This window comes from Sylvia atricapilla, chromosome 17 (genome assembly GCF_009819655.1).
Source record: "Sylvia atricapilla isolate bSylAtr1 chromosome 17, bSylAtr1.pri, whole genome shotgun sequence".
Classification (NCBI taxonomy): Eukaryota; Metazoa; Chordata; class Aves; order Passeriformes; family Sylviidae; genus Sylvia; species Sylvia atricapilla.
This window is the reverse complement of record NC_089156.1, coordinates 12,473,942-12,492,402: the sequence shown is the minus strand read 5'-3', so window position 1 is coordinate 12,492,402 and position 18,461 is coordinate 12,473,942. Positions and strand designations below refer to the sequence as shown.

Genomic DNA, 18,461 nt, shown 5'->3' with positions numbered 1-18,461 from the left:
TTGATAACTCCTTTTTCTACTTTTCTAATGGGTGCTTGGTACTTTTATTATCACACCAGCATGGCCTGACTTGGTACAGTAGAGAAAATACCAGCACAGAAAGTTTTCTGCTAAGTTGGACTTGAATTAAACCCATTAAAATCAGTCACAAACTAAGCTGAAAATTATTTCATGACACCCAGTTAAAAGGGAAATGAAGACAGCAACAGCTGAGAGATGTAATATATAATTATATATATAAAGCATTGATTCCTTTTAATTAACTCTTTATCATCGCTGAATGCATTCAACACAATCGTAAGTACAATAATATTTCACCCACAAAATTCAAATAGTGCAGGAGACACTGAATGCCAGGGTTGGTACAACTACTGCAACTGTCTTTTATGTAAAACAAAACACTTTAGTGCTTCCATTTCACTGTTTCAGTAAGCTCAGTTTTTTAATTACAGTATTTTTTTTTCCCTTTATAAACCGGAGGGTTACAGACCTAGAAAAGGGGTCTCTCGCTTTCAACGTGACATTTAGTAAAAAAAGTTACAAAACCCATCAAGCTTTTCATAAAGAAACACCCAGGAATTCCTCAGCTAACCTTCGAGCCAAAGGACTCCAACCAAGGAAGCAAAATGTTTTCTTCAACCACGATTATGTTAATCCACAGTAATGACAGTCAATTCCTGGAGCTACCCCAGGAATGAGGAGGAGGAAAATGCTCCCTTCACCTCCTGAGCCCCCCAAAAGTCTCTCAAGCCAACAGCTTCAAACGAGGAGAAGGCTCCAGCACAAAATGAAGCAGCAATTTCCCCTCCAAAAGGTACCATGAGAGATTTCAGGACTGAAATGATTCTGAGTCAAGTCAGATGAGCTTAGTGCATTATGATTTGGCTTTATAAAAACATTTTAATGCACACTACACAGAGAACACTTGCATGGTTCAGGGGCAAAGGGTTAAAAATCACTCTGTGTTCCCTTACAGGGGACAAACACAGGGATTGAAAAACATTGCTAAAAATCCAGTTTAAAAAAAAAAAAAAACCACAAACATTTTATGAAAGAAATATCTGCAACTGCGACTATTGGTGCTCCCATTTGATGGGCTGCTGATGTAAATCTAACCAGAAAAGATGCACTCATATATAGAAAAATCAAAACAGGCAGGTTTCTCCTTCCAGGCTGGAAAAAAACTTCAAAACATATATGGCATATTTAACAAATAAAAAGGGAGCTAAGCTTTACCCAAGCCTTTCATAATGCACTTCATGAAATAGTTTTTTTTTTCCTTTTAAAAGAACCACTGGTATTAAATAGAGCTTTTCTTCTTTACATACAGTATTGATATATACAAAACAAATACAGAACAAAGACAAAAAAAAAAGAAATAAAATAAAAACCACCCAAACAAGTGACTTTAATAGTCTTGAAGCTCAGGAATATTTTGGTACAGGTCCAAAGCCTCTGGGTTGGAGAAAGCTCCTCGCTGCTCAACTTGTTTGCCTGCAATTATTTGTTTCACAGCTACTTCCACTTTCTTCCCATTTACTGTATACTGAAAAACAAAACCAGCAAAGATAAAATTACATTTTTTTTGTTCATGCAGTGGCTTTATGGAAATATTCATGAAACATCCCTCCCCACCACCACCAATTCCAGAGCTCTATCAAAATTTAGCAGAATGTCTTTTTTGTTACACTTGAAGCACTTTCTTCTGAAAATCACTTGAAGAGTAGGTAGAATTCAAAGAGTTTGTGTCAGTTTATTACTCCTACTGGCAATTCTGTGAGAACATGATCAAGCTCCACTAGAAAACAACAAAACCAGATCAGAATCATGGTACAAACACTAAAAATATTTGGGGTTTATGTTCTGACACATCCAATGTTCAAAAAAATTTTTAATTTTTAAGGGTGGGCTCAAAAAACAAAGCCCAACTGCACAGGGCTTTGGAAGAAGAAAACCATGATGATCTTATCTGAATTGGACAGTTTTTCTAAAAGGGTGAAGTGAAACTCTCAGCTTAAATGGTCCTCCACAGTTAAATGTTTCAAAACAAACCATAACAAATAAAATCAACCGTAACCAACAGAGGCTTCACCTCCACTCATGAATCACACAAATTCTATTACATTGTGTGACTCAAAGTAAGGACACTGCAGGGGGAAAACCTCCAAATTCTTCTCTCAGGATCAGAGCACTGTAACTTCTGACACAGCAAGGAGGATCTGCTGCAGTGTGAACAGGAACAGCCAAGGCCCATCTTGGGTGATTTCTGTTCTCAGAGGCACTTTCTGAGCCTTTCCTGGTGCTGGTACCACTGGGACATTTTGGGGGTGGCAGCTTTGAAAAGCTGACACACAAATCCCTCCTCAAAGCTCCTGTTTGCTCTGGGGACAGGGACCCAGCTGCTTTACTGCTCAATCTGCTGAGGAGGGAACCCAGGACTGAACCTCCTGAGCTCCCTCATTTATCACTGGAGATCACTCAGAGCCAGCTGAAATCATCCTCAGCACACTCTAACAACATTATCTCCATACAAAAACCAAACTTCTCCTCATTAGATCTGCTGAATTCACGTGTAACTCTCCTAAGCCACCTTCATCTGTCTCCTCAACAATCAGCAAACTCAATTTTCACAGGTGACCAGAAACCACAAGAGCTCAGTGGCCTGGCAGGGAACTGCCCCCTTTAACAAAAGATAAGGCTGCTCAAAGTAAATTAGTTTAATCAGTAAATCCTGTGGATGATGACCAGAATGTTTAATCTGGTCAGGACAGAACTAGACAAATTCACACTATGTTTTAAATGCTGAATATCCTGCTGAAACCACTGTTTTGTGCTGCTAAATCACCTCAGCACAGCTGGACTGTTTCTACCAGTGTCAGGATCAAATTGTCTTTTCAGATGAGGATTCAAACACATTTCCAAAAGTAGCAGAGAAAAGGCAGTTTCCCTTCCAAGCAAAACTTTTAAAGAAAGATGGGAAACAGCTTTGATCACTTCAGCACTGGCAGGTTTTTCTGAAAGGTAATTAAAATTCACTCAATTCAGTCCATGTGTGAACTAATTAATGATCTAAGCAGCCTCTCCTGAGGGGCAGCCCATCCCAAACACCTCCCTGCAGTACATTCAGGTGATTCACACGGTTCACAAGTTCAACACTCCACACAGAAGCTGAGCTGCAGCCCAGAAAATGGCAACTTCAGGGAATTTTACACTCATGCAGACATTTTGAGCCAAGGACTACCTGCCAACAGCATCCTGAAACAAAATTAACTCCAGGGAGCAGGAGCAGATCCCTCTGTGGGCCACACAGAGTATTCTGAACCCTACAGCACTTCCACATGGAAACCTGCAGTGCCAGGAAAGGGGCACCACTACCAAATGATGGCTCTGAAGTCTCAAGTCTTTCCTCTAGACACACTCAAGTCTGTGTGGGAATGGACTGGGAAAAGCCACACTCTGCAGCCCCATTTTCCTGCTCAGAGTCACTGAGGAGACTGTAACATCAGAGAGGGCTCTAAAACAGCCATTCCAGCTGAAGAGTTCACACAAAGAGCTCCAGCAGAACACCTTCAAATGACTGAGCATGCAGAACCTTCAGCTACACTAATTTCTCCTCCTGAACAAGCACAACAATTTCATTTTAAAGACTCTTACAGTCAAGACAGTGAAAAAGCTACGTTTAAGTGGCTAAACAGATGTAAAAGTGAAATGGTTTACAAAATGATCCTCTGAATTCGCCGAGGGCTCTCAGCTTTCCTAAGAATGTCACTCTTAACAGGAAAACAAAAACAAAATGTGCTTATGGACAGCCAGAAAAGCCAAAGTTAAAAGAAAAAAATATTAAAAAGGTAATTTAAGAGGTTTAAGTACATATTACTGAGAAAACTCAACCCCATTTAAAAAAAAAAACAACAAAAACCACGCTCGGCTGAAGAGGAGATGAAAAGCCGTTGCTAGGCGACACAGCCAAACTATTTATAAAGCTCCAATACACTTTTTGAGATGCTAAAATTTCCACCGTACGTGGGTTTGAAGAGCAGTGACAACCGCTCCTTAATTACTATTCAAGGTGACAAAGACAACAGCAGGCAGCCTTTTTCCCCTCCATACCGGGATGCCTTTGGTCTCCAGGATGAGGCTGGGGACGTGCCTGGCCGACAGCGCCAGGCGGATGGCGTCCTGGATGCGCTTCACCAGGCTGCGGCTGAAGGAGTGGCTGGAGGCCATCTTCAGGAACAGGATCACCCTCTCCTCGCCGTCCTTGTTGTACTGAGGGACGCACAGGCTGTCAGACACCTCCTCAAAGGCTTCCACTGCAAACGGGATGTTTGTTAGGGGATGGGAGCGTGGAAGGTTCAGGACGCGCGCGAAGGGTTTGGGGTCGTAGCCAAGCAATAAAATAAATCATCTCTCCCCTGGGTGGGTAAAGGGAAACAGGCATCTTGTGCCTGCTCTGGAATTTCAGCTCGCAGGTGGAAATGGAGGTTTAAGGATCATTCAGGTCCATAATAAAGTTACTTTGGGGACAGTTAAGGTTTTACACTAAGCCGTTTTCTCTGGCTTTCCCCACTGCAGCACAGGCAGGAGACTCAAAGTCCTGGTGACACAAGAACAAGGAGGGAACAGGTCCCTGAGTCTCAGATTAGCACCTCTACAGGGACAGTTTTCCCCACCTGTCACAACACAGGCTTTGAAATACAACTCTAATATAGAAGTTTCTGAAAACTCCTTCTAATTATCAGCAAAGTACAATAAAAACAGTGTCAAAAACTTGCCTTTAGGGGAAGAGAAAAGAAAAAACCTGTCCCATATAATGTTGTTTTTGTACATCCCAAGGAGTTACCTCCCACCCTACAGGTGCTTCAGGAAATCAGCCAGTTTTCAGTTTACAAAACCAAATTTTACTGATACTAAGATACTCTGTACAGTCTCATTTGAAAAACAGCAAGTTTTTTCTCACTTAATCCTTCTAAACACCTTCTAATGCTTAAATTTCAGATTTAAGGCAACAGTGTCAGAGCTGGAAGAGGCAGAAAGTTGATTTCATACCTATGTTATAGATTTCAGAACTTCCAAATCTTACTCCATTGGGATTTAATGTACCGTCACTGAAAAATTGCAAATAAAACAACAAAACATTAAAATATGATCACAGCTTGATCAAGAGGAAAATTTGATGCAATTAACCAAGTCTCTCTAGTGACAGCAAAACCACATCAGAAACAATTTTAAGCGAATTTGAGTCAAAAAGGCATTTTACTCATTAGAATGAATCTGCACAGAGAACAGCAACATCATTAATTCCCCTCAACTTTGTTCCTAACAGCAACTTTGAAATGCAAACAGTAAATTCAGCCCCAGTTGTGACCCTGAATGTCTTTGATCACTGACACAGGCACGACTTAATACCTGACCTGCTGTAAGGAAGTTTTGCTGTAAAAACAAGGTGGTGAAAAGCCAAATCCCAAAACCTGGGATGTGCTGAACTCTCAATCCAAACTCCTGTCACCACTATGAGCCATGGAACACAGAACCAAGTGCAGTAGAGTCTTGTGTTCATAAACACAAAAGTGGGATAGAACACTGAAATATGCTCCCTTTCCCTCAAATCCAGCTGCTCTAATTTCAGGGTTGAAATCCGTAATATGGGATTCAATAAAATTAATATAAAGCTAACAACAGGGTGACAGAATCATGTGCATTTTACTCCTAGGTGAAGACTGCAAATCTGAACATTTGTTTCCTCCAGCAGAACACTGTACCTGCGCCCCAGCATGACAATTCCTCCAGTCTTGGGGTTAATTTTGCAGTAATCCCCGTGGGCCCAAACACCTAGGGGGAAGGGCAAAGGTTAAGCAGCTGATTTCTTCACCCAGACACAGCATTGAGTAACTCAACTGGCATTAACTGAGTGAAAGGCACAGAAATGCAACAGATACACTCAGAGCTGCCCCCAACACTGAGCTCCACAAACACCCCAAATCACAGTGACTGTGAAGAACCAGCACAGACAGGAGCAGCTCAGAAATCAGGATCAAACCCCAGGTTATCACCTGATTGCTTGTCTGCATGACTACACAGCATTCCTTACAAAACCAGTGAATAGCTGCTCTGAACAGCTCATTCTGAATTACTGGAAGCATCTTCCACAAAAGTAACAACATTCCCACCTTGATTCATTGTCTTTCTTGATCCTTTTATTATGCACAGTTCTGTACAAGCAGCTTTCTGGGCTTGTGTAATAGGTATCAACAATTCCCTAAAGAGCTTTTGTGCTTACTGTTCTTGATTTGTCTAAATGTAAAATCAGGTTTGACTTTTCATTATTCTTTAAGACTGAGGCTGCCACAGCAGCCTGCCAAAACCAGAAGCACAACCCAATTCTACTCAAGTTTTTCTGAGGAAAAATACCAACCTCAAGTATTTGCACATAAGACTATTCTTCCAACTTAATTGTTACCATCTCAAACCCATTTACAAGGAAAGACAGAAAAGGGGTCCCAGACAGAACCTCAGTGATTTCAATCTTAAAACTGTCACACAGATTTTTTTTTTCTATTTGCTGCTGTCAGGCTTAAATACAGACTGCAACTTTCACATTCCTCAGTTTTCCTACATGATTATCTCCTGCTGCACATCCTGACTTTTCTTGTGAATTCACTCTGTATTGTTGCTATTAAAAAAAAAAGTTTCCACATCAAAAAACCAGCAGCTGGAGATCCTGCTCCTAGAAAATCCCTGCCCCAGAGGCATCAGGGATTTTGGTTTTACTGTGCCACATCAGGAAGAGCCCTGGATGAGCAGAATCCTCCATGATTACTAAGAAAAGCCTCTGGTCCTCAGGTGCCTGTTCCTGTATTCTGTAGAAGGATAAGGATGCAGACTATGCATGTCTGAGGCAGCAAATATTTAATATATCTTTAATCCTCATGCTAATGAGGCAGCAGGTCAGCACTTCTCCTTTGGGATTCAGGCAGGAGCAGCCTGGCAGAGGTGCAGCAGCTCCTCAGTCACCAACAGCTGATTGCTCCTGACCTGTTCATCTCACAGCCATGCCAAAGCAGCCTGGGACAGGCAGATCTGCCCAATGACAGCAGCAGCAAAGCTGAGCTCTGGTCTAATTAGATCTTTATTAGTTTTATTTGAATCTCTATTCAAAACAAAACACGAGAAAACAGAGTGAGATGTTATGGAACATTGTGGAGTTCTCACCCTGGAAACTGGGACTCAAAGCTGCTCCTGTGGCTGCCACTGGGCAGCAGCAAATAAACCTGTGTCTCTCCTCTCAGTCTGCAGCATGCAAAGCCTTCTTACATACCTGGGAATTTGGAAAAGTAAGCCTTCCTGTATTTGCTTCCATTCTCATCATTCCAGAAGTGTGTGGGCTGACAGGGGATGGGCTTAGTGCACACCAGCTCTCCACTTTCACCCCAAACTGGTTTTCCTGTGGACAGAGAAAGAGGCATTTTCCACATTTCCTAAGTAACAGTAAAAATGCCAAGAGCATCACCACACATTTGTTGTTAAAGATCATCTAGCTCCTGTATTTTCTACATGTGCACAGTATTTTGGACCATAGTTACCTTCATCATTCCATGCTTCTACAGCCATTCCAAGATTTCTGGCCTGTATTTCTCCTTTGTAAACAGGAACTGTAACATTGTGACCCATGAAACATGAAATTATATCTGTTCCACCTACAACAAAAGAAATCCATTGAGAATATACAGTATTTTTTTTTTTTTTTTGGAAAAAGCAAACCTGAAAAACTACATAGGAATTCTGGAACAGCCAATGCCAACCTTTGCCAAAGGCTTCTGATCCACACTAAGCAGCATAGAACAAACAGCATTTTCCAGGATGTTGTGGCTTGAATAAAAGGCTTTCTTTCTTACTTTATAGATCTTGTTATATGTGTATGTCTTTCATGCAGAACTATCCCTTAAGGCATAACTTTTCTCCTTTCAACAGCCTCTTTAATCTCATTTAAGGAAATTTCCATTTATAGGAGAGCGAAAACAAACAGGTCCTATTTACAGATTCCAGATATTTACAGAATTACTTAGAAATGTTTTCTTGTTGGTTTTCATTAGTTTAAAGTAACCAGTCAAGCTATTCCACTCAGCATTTACTCAGCTTTTATACCTTATCAGCACGGGAGGAGGGGAGCCAGGCCTTCAGGATGAACAGTTAAGAAAAATAGATACTGTCAAAGTGCTTACTTAACTGGAATATTTATAGTCTTTTTAGGACTTCATGGAAGAGAATTAAGACACAAATCAATCATGTTAGCTCTTCTCAAAAATAGGCTTCTGCATTTGAGTCTATTAATGTCTGTAGTAGCAAGTTCTAGATTCAGCACTACTCTTACCGAGCCCAGAGTCTGAAGATAACTTCAGTAGCAGAAAAGTTACATTTTAAAAAAAATCAAACTGAGTTAAAAAGCCCTTTGAAAAAGTCAGTCCTTGTTACAAAGCAAAATGAGGAGTGCTGTGGTGGACCTTAACGTGAGCAGAAGTTGCCTCAGCCAGCACTGCTCACAACAAACTGCACAGCATGGGGGCTTGATATTTCTCTAATTATATAATCTACAAAAAAAAAAATCCCATCTGCAGTGCCAATTACTTGGCACAAAAGAACTGAAATGGGAACTCTCCAAGAGGTATTTTCTGCTAAAGTCAGCTATATGCAGAACAGTATGTTCTGTAGGTTAATAGACTCTTTGCTTGATCTCACCCTGCCACCCCTAAGGACAGCCAGTCAAAATAAATGATCATACTTAAAATCCAAAACATCCACCAAAAACCACTTTGGAGTGCCTGAGTTTCATTATGGCACAGTGAATTATGCAGAAAAAGCTCAGCACTAAAAAGACAGCTCGTTCCAGTTTAACTATAACCAATCCCAAATGATCCAAAGGCTTAAGCTTCCCAAACAAGCAGGAAGGAGCTGCACAGGCAATCAGAGAATCACTGAGATGCTGCAGCATAAAAGCCTCACCTGAAATGGATCCCAGGAGGACACTGCTTTTGATGTGTTTGTAGACATACTCATAGCTCTGAGATTTGAGAGGTGATCCTGTAGACAGGATAGTGTGGAGTGTTTGGAGGTTGTGTGTTTCACCTTAAAAAAAAAGGAGAAAAGCAACACAGGTTAAGGCAGAATTTTTCCCAGTGTTTGGAACCATTTGTCACTACAATCCAGAGTAATTACATAAAGGACTGTGACAAGGCAGAGAGTCAGAACCAGGAGAGGAAAGGTAGGAGGGAGGACAGAAGGGAATCACCAGCATTTTGAAGCTTACATGGTTTTAAATTCTTCTCTTCTAGCACAGCCAGCCACTTTGCACCCGTTCCAAGGATGGTGATCCTAGAGAAGAAAAAAAAAAAAAAAAGGTTTACATGTTTTGCATATTTAAATATGCAAAGATGCTAAAGACCTGCAATTCCCACTGCAGTGAGCAGAGGCTGGTACACACTCTACGTGGATTAGACAAACAATGCAGCCTCTTAGAGCTTTCCAAGTGCAAGGCACATCCTTTTGAACTATCAAAATCAGTCAGATCAAATGTCATCTCTGCAGCTTTGAAACTTTTAACTCCATCTTGAAATATTAAGCAAAGCTTTCCCACCTCACAAAGACATTCACTTACATTTACAGGAATTTGTAACTGCAGAACACTCCAGAGGCATCACAAAATGTTACAGTGTTTACTTTATTAATGGACCATAATTTCCCAAGAGTGCCTTGGTAGAGTCTTACACAGAAACTTCATTTCAAGGCACAGTTTGACAAAAAAATTTACTTCACTGTGGGACAGCAACCAGTGATTTTTTGGAGATACCTGCTCAGTTTCCAGTGGTGAAGCCTGAGCCTAAATGAACAGGAAACTTGGCCCAACTAAACAATTCCATTCTGCCCTTGCAAAGTGTGTTTGGAGCTCTCCAATACAACAGAATTAAAACTTGAAACAAAGGCTGTGTGTGCTTCCATCTGTCAATGCAAGTGCCAGTTTAATGCTCCCTCTGACCTTCAGGAAATCCTCATACCTGGCTTCCACTGATTCATTTTACATTCCAGCAATAAACTCACTGAAGGAAATGCAGAGATGGATGAGGGTAAGGGACACAGCCTGAGTGCACAGAGCATGGACAACACCAGCAGAGCTTAAAAATGATCCTGCTGGGTTGGGTTTTCCTCACCAGCAGAGCTTAAAAATGATCCTGCTGGGTTGGGTTTTCCTCCAAAGGCAGGAGGGGAGGTAGGACACTGTTCCAGGCAAGGAGAAGGCAGTATTTCAATCAAGGGGCTCTCTGCCTTTGCCAGGCTGGTGGAAGATTCCCCTCTCAGGCAGGAGCAGGCTCCTTGCACAAAGGCAGCAGTGCACAGAGCAGTTTATCAGGCACATGGGAAGGGCACCAGAGAGGCACAGAATGGTTTGGACTGGAAGGAACCTTGAAGATCATCTAGTTCCAACCCCTGCCATGAGCAGGGAACCCCCCACCAGCAGAGCCCCCAGCCCAGAGCTCCTCAGTTCCCCTGCACCCCAATCATGTGAACTATTTTTACTCTTGTGTAACATCTCACTTTCCCTCTATGCCTCAAAACCAGCGCTTATTTTACATTAGAATACAAAATGCTTCTCTATTTTAAGCTCTTTGACACTTCCTCTACAGCACATGTAGAGCCAAATCTCCCTTTATTTCCTTCCAAATGCTACATAACTGCATTTAGTCACCATCCACCAATTCCCCTGCAGAGCTCATTAATGGATGTGTCCACTTGAGTCATTCTTGCCACGCAGGATGAGATATCCTGATGATACCCTGAGAATATGCTCTCTGAAGGAACAGAGTGTGGTGCCTCTTCAGAGAATAAGGTAATCTTCACATGTTGGAGCCTTTTTTTCTCCTTAACATATTTAACATATGAGTGAGCTGGGAACAGACTGCATGATGAAGTAGCACCCAGATGGCCACCGCTTTTAGCGCCAGATTACAAAAGTGAGACATGCAGACACATTTATCTTCACTTGCTTTTGGCATGTGGAAACAATGCTTAAAAATAAGCTGGGTTGTTTCTCAATTTTTTTTTTTTTTGCCTGTTGTTCTAGCAGGGTTTCTTTGAGGGGTGAAGCATGGCTGAAGTTTGTGGGTTTCTTTTGTGCCTTTTTTTTTTTACTGGAAGAATTTTGACTTGGCATTAAGCTTCAGTTATAATAGCCAGAGAGAAAATGTCAGTCTTTAAATATTACATGTCACAAAAGACAGTGAAGTTTAAATTATTAATCATGCAGAGTCAGAGAGTGAATCTTTTGTCATCCACTTTCCACCACAAACAATTTTAATTATCAATTAAAAATGACACTCCTTTTACTGGTAATAAAATTCAAATTTACTCCTCATGTGCAGCTGGCAAAATAGGAAAGTTGCAAAATAAACTTAAAAAAACCAAAATTTAACAAAGTGTACAAAGCTAAATGTAATCACAGGGTTTTACAGCTGTTTATCTGCTACCTGCCTTTTCTCTAACCTTCAAGAAAGGGTGCTGAGAGCATTTTCAGGCACAAAAAATGGCATAAAACACTTAGTGAACGGCTTATCAGCATGAACTAGGCATTATAGATTAAAAAGCAAAATATGAAAACATAAGCAGCCCTGCTGAGCCCTTCCAGTCAATTTATGCCTTTAAGTCAGAGTTCCATATTAAAATCTTAGGTTGAGCTGCTTGAAAAAAGAATTCTTATTTACTAAGTTCTGAGTGTGCTGAGAAATTACTCTTCAGATTGCTCCCAATTACTGCCTTTTGAAAAGGCTGCTCTTGACAACTATTGAACCCAAAGTCCTTGTTTGCCTGGAATTCTAATACCTGACTCCCATTTGAAACAATCAGCTCTTTGTCTCTCCTCCTCTCTCAGAAAATGTTTCAGTACAAATTTGTAAAAGCAGCTCCACACCCGAGGCTGAGCCAGAAGATAAACTGTGTCAGGCTGTGCAGAGTTCCTGACCAAGAAGAACCTTCAGTGAGGAGGTTTGGGTCACTGTGGCAGTGCCATTTACCCTGGATACATACCCCAGCCTGTCAGTCAGGTCCCAGAGCACATTGGGGGAAGGAATTAGAGGGGATCCATCATACAGGACCACTGAGGCTCCTGTAGCAAGTGCACTCACCAGCCAATTCCACATCATCCAGCCGATCTGGAGGAGAGAAGAAACCTCCATAAGTGTCACAGCCTGCAGTCCTGGCAGCCCCAGCAGGGCTGGCTGCTGCCACAGGAGCTACAGGCAACTCTCAAAGGATGCAGATCTTGGGAGAAACTGGACCCCAGCAGGATCCCTGCCCTCATGCAAGAGGTGCCACCTTCCCCTCCACTTCCCCCGCCTGAAGTTCTCCTGCTGTTAAACCCACACCGCTGATTTTGTCTGATCATATCAGGGAATAAAGCTGAAGCTCTGCTCATCCTCTCACCTGTCCCAGGCCTGCCTCAGCTGCCTGTTCCTGATGGATGCTCATCTAAGTGCTCCTTACAAAGCCTTAATGAGGTGGGGATCCCACACCTCCCTGCACACACGGCTCTAAAGCAGCAGGCAGGAGACAGGACAACTCCGAGACAAGGCAATTACCATGATCCCTCCATGGAGATATTGCAAACTGACTCGTCATGTTAAAGTTCAGAAGGGAGCTCATGAGGAAAGGCATCAGCCTTCTCAAACTGCTACAGTCACAGAAGGCTCAGGAATCATTTTTCATCATCACAGCATTAAAAAAAAAAACACCCCCACCACAATAGAACTGAACTCAGATGAGGTTTAGCCCCTTGCCTTTATCAAGCTTAGAGCTGGGCAGCTTCTTCCCTCACAATCAAAACACAGACATAACAAATTCTCATCCTCAGTATGACCTAGCCCTGCAGGAAGGTGGAATCTGATTTGTAGGTGCTATTGATGAGGCAGCTTGATCAATAAACCTAAGAGACTAAAAATCAATCCATTTTCCTCAGCACTTAGGTCAGAAACATTTAACATGGGTTTGACCTTTCATCAGAAAGGTCCTTGTTGCATTTTATTATTTCACCTGATTTTTTTTTTTTTTTGAAACTCAGATGGGACAACCCCTTGCAGTCAATTTAACACACAAAGAAGTGTACTTTTGGATTTGTATGAAAAGTTGTCCCATCTTTACAGGAAAAAGATGCTACAATGTTTAAAAAAATGCCTTAAGCCCCACTTGCCGTTGTGTAGTACATAATCACATCATTGCTGCTCATGTTGCCATGAAGAATGTGCTCCTTCAGGTGCTGGATGAGGGTGCCCTGCAAAAAGAGGGAAAGGAAAACACGAGATCACATAAATCAAAAGCAAAACTCTGACAGCACATTAAGGCTTCAAAAACACCAGCACAGTCAATAGCTTGCAGGATGTACTCCAGGATTAAAGCAAGTATTTCCTTGAACTACAAGTGAAGTAAATCCCAGGGCCTAGCTACAGCAGCAGCAATTGCATTCTCCATTTTCTCACATAACTTTTCAGCCTCTCTCATTAGACCTCAGCAATTCCCACTGCACATCACTTTTAATCCATGGAATAAACAACTCCCTACAGCCATCAGAGTTGCAGAGTTCTCCATGCAGACCCTAATTTTAACAGCAGGCTTTCAGCCATCAGATATTGCCAAGAGAGGCCCTTTGACAGTTTCATTCTGGATGCATTTGGGCAATGGGAGGACTGAGGGCTGCCACAAACTGCAGCAGCTGCTAAACATTAGCACCATGAGCCCAAATTATCTGATCTATTAACATCTAGGAGACAAAAGAGCTGACAGTAGAGATCTCTTGTAAACACTGCAGTGACTAGAAATGTGAAATGTCTCGCTGCTCAGAGCATCAATATTAATAATGGCCCGAAATGTATGACTTCCTTTTGTTGGAAATGCTGCTAAACCACCTTCCTGCTCATCATTAAAGCATAACTTGCTTGGATAAATAAATTTACAGACAACTTCATTAAGTCACTTCACTGCAGTGGCAAATTAATGTAGCCAGTGTTAAAATAAAAAATGGTTTTTGCATTTATGCAAGGAGTCATAGGGAAAATATTAAGAGCCTCATAAGCATGAAACAAGATTTACACTGAAAGAAAACAGATTACAGATAAACATTCGAAATGAAAAAGGAGAGTCGTAAAAACTGGCACATGCTTCAGGAGAAAAAAAGCAGAAAACATTAAATAAAAATAAAGGATTAAATCTTGTTTTCACTTCAGTGCTCAAAGGAAGCAGGTCTGAATTCACCTACTGCTGTTTGAACGCCCTCAGGTGTCACAACGCTGCCATCTAGCTACAGCTGCCACCTCCTGCAGCTGAAAATCACCCGGAAAAATCGGGATTTAGAAACACTGCATCGAACTGAGTCGGTAAGGTTGCCAAAAGAATTGCAGGTGTTTACATAATTACTGCATTTATAAAGGAAAGCACATTGTCCCTGCAGGAGATTCTGATAGAGCCCCGCAAAACAGCAAAAATTAAAAGTCATATTCAATTATATAAATACTGGTTTTCCTTTTTCTTTCCTTTAGTTTTCACTACCTCACAGTTTTGGAACCAAAAGGGGATTTTTAACAATGGTTTTAGGTATAGGCTAGGAACAATTCCCCTGCAAAAGCTGGTAAATTCTATCTCAGGCTGAAAACAAAAGGACTCTGGGAGAAGGCAGAGCTGTTCTAAACTCACAGCCCAAAATGCTCCCCTGAGTTAATTCTCCTATAAATTTATTTATAGGACTTTCATGCCCCTCCCACTAAACCCCAAGCATTTATCACTTCCCACCAGATGTGGCAGCTGATAAAAGTCACTGCTCCTCTCCTCAGGACCCAAGGCAGGGCTGGTGAGGTGCTGAACATCTGGAGAGTCAGGAAGCAGCAGGAATAGCTGGGATCCTCAGCAGGGATCCCCAAAGCAGGGCTGAGCACTGAGAGGGGCAGGAGCAGCAGCTCAGGGCTGGGCTCAGAGCAGCAGTGCTCTCCAGCAGAATGTGAGCAGGAAACAGCCTCAGAGGGATCTGCCTGCACCCACACGAGGAATCTGCAGCAGTGCAGAGGTTTAAGACCAAGCCCTGCAAGTCCTTGAGATGGATAGACATGAACTGAAGAGGATTTTAGGTCAAAATTCTCTCCTTAGGTAGCTGGGAGTATGGAGTAACTGCAAAAGGGCCTGATATGAATGAGGCACGATGATGAACCAATATTTTCAGGACTAAAGAACATCTTTCTGCAGCACACCCAGCTGGTCAAAACCATACAGCTTTGCTTCCAGGATCAAAAAAACCAAGCCTACTCCTCTGAGCCACCATTTTTAATAATCATCTCCCATGACCTGGCTTCATTTTCTTTATTTATGTATGTCATTTCACTGTGTAGCAAGAAAACAGACCAGAAACATACTGCAGAATGAGATAAACTGAGTTGTGAATGTAAAGTAGGCTGCCTGTTGCCATCTAAAATCAGTACAGTAACAAACCAGCATTGGAACATACTATAAATACAGTAATTGAAATGTCTTCACCAAAATGTCATCTCTTCTTGCTGTCTTCACTACCAGAATCACACTTGGTTTAAACTAAGGTTGGAAAATAAAACAAAGACAGTAGGCTAATTTTGCCTTTTTTTTTTTTTTTTAAATCAAATCAATGCAAATCATCCTATTAATTCCAGTGGAAACAAGATTAAGCCTACAACAAACAGCCAAACCCAATAAAGTGTGTAAAAGACATCTAAGAATTTATTTGCATGGACTTTGTAGGTCCTACTCAAACACTGAGGTCTCTAATGCAACCATTTGCTTTTTGGCCAGATGTGCTGGCACCACAACTACAGAGCTGCTCAGTGGGAACAGAATAACCACAAATAACAGATTTTATTCATCCATCCATCCCCTGCTCTCCTCCCCAGCAAGGATGAGCAGCCTGACCTAAACTCTAAGGTAGCTCTGTACATGACTCAGCTGGAAAGCAGAGTCATGATTCAGGGCAAGCTAACACAGGTAACATGGGAAAAGTTTGCAAAAGAAAAGGCCTATTGTCTGATCTACAGCTATTTTTCATCTCTAGTGTTTATCACCCATCACTGAACAAAACACCTTCCCCTGTTTTTTGCTAATCCACCTCTGCAAGTATTTAACCAGTCTAAAGCCAGCACAGCTTCAAAACAGCTGTCAAACTTCAAAACCCACCTCCTTTCTTCTTCACAAACATTGGATTTGTGTCCCAAAGGGACCATTCTGTACATCCACGTGCTGCCTGGTACCTTCTCCTACTGACTGATAAGATATAAAGCAGAGTGTTTACAGGCAGCAGGGGATTTGTCTGTGGGCAAATCCTCCAGTCCCTGCCATCAAAGAGAGGCAAGAACACACACACACTGGGGCACAGCATCAAAGGAGCCTGCCCTCAGGCCACCCAGCCCTGCAGGATGCTCATCCTGACTTGCAGAGCAAACAGCAGCAATGAGGGACCCTGGCTAAGAGTTGTGCAGTTCCATTTATCCACATCGGTACAAAGTGCTCTAAAAACACATCCTGCCTGCCTTAAATGGGGGAAAAAAAACCCTGCCTTCTATTAAGGATTATAGCAGGATTAAAGTTTCAACACTGCTTCAGTGGAAATTATTATTAATTATAGCAGAATTAAAGTTTCAACACTGCTCCTTACATCAAGTGGAAAGCACATGAGGAAGGGTCATTCTGGCACCAGTATCAGATTATCTATAGCCACAACAAGACACTGCCTCAGGCAGTTTCCATTCAATGCAAAACCTACACTCAAGGAAATTCCACCTCTCTGGCTTCCTTCCTTAAAGGACTGATGAGGATGACATACTCTAAACTGACAGACATGAAGGAATGTTCAAGGTAAGAAACTATAAAAGCTGCAAGCTCTCTCTGGGCCTCAAGCTAACAATGTCCAAAATTCAGTTGCAAACACCCAATTCAAGTTCTTTGGCCTCTCTTTTTCAATTGTCAGTCAGGCCACTTCTGGTGCTTTTGTGAGTGACACTTGCTCCCAGGAAACCCCTGGAATCTGAAAGGTCTCCACATTGATTTCTAAACCAAAATATTTTATGTCCTTAACATCCTTATCCATCTTTCAAATACCCATACCCCTGCTTTCAAATAGCCACTAACAAATAAAAACGGTTCACTGTCAAGTTACTGAAAAACTGTCAGCAATCAATTTCTCCTTAAAATACATCAGGGAGTGATGCTGTTAAAGGCAAAATGTAACCCAAGCAGTCAAGCACAGCCAGTGCAGCTCCAGGAGGGAGGACATACCCCTGCTGAGTGAACCATGCATTTTGGTGCCCCTGTGGTGCCTGAGGAATACATGATAAAGAGAGGATGGTTGAAAGGCAGCTGCTCAAATTCCAGCTGAGGAGGTTGCTCTCCTTTCCCAGTAGCAAGGAAGTCTTCTAAAAAGACACTGCACAAGAAGGAGGGGGAAAAAAAAAAGGAACATTTCAAAACTTTCTGAAAGCATTACCCCAGCCCATGTGTAAGATCACCTTTGTACCCAGCAGTGCTCCCATTACCTGTTTGGAATCTTAGAAATATCTATGGCTTCTCTTGAAGATACATATGGGATCACCACCACCTTTTTCAGGTCTGGAAGCCCTGGAAGAAGGAAGAAAATTATTTCCTACATTCAGTTACATAAGCAAAGGTCTTTTCTGCCTGATTGAATCATACAGTGCAATGCACTAAGTAACAGAAATAATTCTGATGCATTGAGTATTGAAACCCCAGAGGACTGAATTGTTACCCGAGATGTAATTTCCTCAGTGCTGCCAGCTTTTTATGTGTAAATCTGCAAGCTTTAGTGCTGTAATACCTCTCCATTTGTCTTCAGCAGCACTTTGCTTGAGCTTAAAAACACCATCATCAGCCCCTGTTCCCCTGCTTCTACTGCTGGCTAATTTCTGATGATCTATTAAAGTTAAGCAAGCAGAAAACTGTTAAAATTACAGAAAAGACCATTCAGCTTTTACCCAAATCTATTCTGAAAACCTCAGTGGCCACCATAAAGAAGGAAAGACAACAACAAGCAGTGGCAGTGCAGGCTGAGTGCTCACAGAGCCACAGAGCAGGTGGGATGCAGTGAAATACCTTTTACCACCCTCAGCAGCTTTTCCAAGTGGTTGTGTTCTTTGCCATTGTATATAACAGCTTCCACAGAGAAAATGAGCTTGGGCTGAATTTGGGAAAATCTGTCCAGTACACCCTAAGGATGAAGAGAAAACCGTGTTAAAAACATGGAATTAACTATTACTACAGTAGGAAACTTCAGCGGGGGCTAAATGCAAATTCCAAAACAAGCAAGGGATAAAGATTAACAGGAGAGTTGTTAAAAGACTGCCTGCTTGTCTTTCACTTACAGGAGATCTCTGAAGCACAACAGGTTTGTGACAATCTAT

At 41.9% G+C, this 18,461-nt stretch overlaps 1 protein-coding gene across 1 annotated transcript in view; it reads right to left on the bottom strand.

Moving 5' to 3' along the window:
- Positions 1–219: 219 nt before the first annotated feature.
- AACS (acetoacetyl-CoA synthetase) overlaps positions 220–18,461 on the bottom strand; it is a 37,464-nt gene continuing 19,222 nt past the window's right edge. Inside the window, exons 6-18 of the mRNA XM_066331747.1 lie at positions 18,154–18,268; positions 17,580–17,661; positions 17,323–17,470; positions 13,232–13,312; positions 12,073–12,197; positions 9,305–9,369; positions 9,001–9,123; positions 7,584–7,697; positions 7,319–7,444; positions 5,763–5,832; positions 5,050–5,108; positions 4,111–4,313; positions 220–1,546 (exon numbers count right to left, since the gene is read on the bottom strand). Of these exons, the coding sequence (XP_066187844.1) occupies positions 1,409–1,546; positions 4,111–4,313; positions 5,050–5,108; positions 5,763–5,832; positions 7,319–7,444; positions 7,584–7,697; positions 9,001–9,123; positions 9,305–9,369; positions 12,073–12,197; positions 13,232–13,312; positions 17,323–17,470; positions 17,580–17,661; positions 18,154–18,268 (1,449 nt within the window). The 3' untranslated portion in view covers positions 220–1,408. The remainder of the gene's footprint in view (positions 1,547–4,110; positions 4,314–5,049; positions 5,109–5,762; positions 5,833–7,318; positions 7,445–7,583; positions 7,698–9,000; positions 9,124–9,304; positions 9,370–12,072; positions 12,198–13,231; positions 13,313–17,322; positions 17,471–17,579; positions 17,662–18,153; positions 18,269–18,461) is intronic.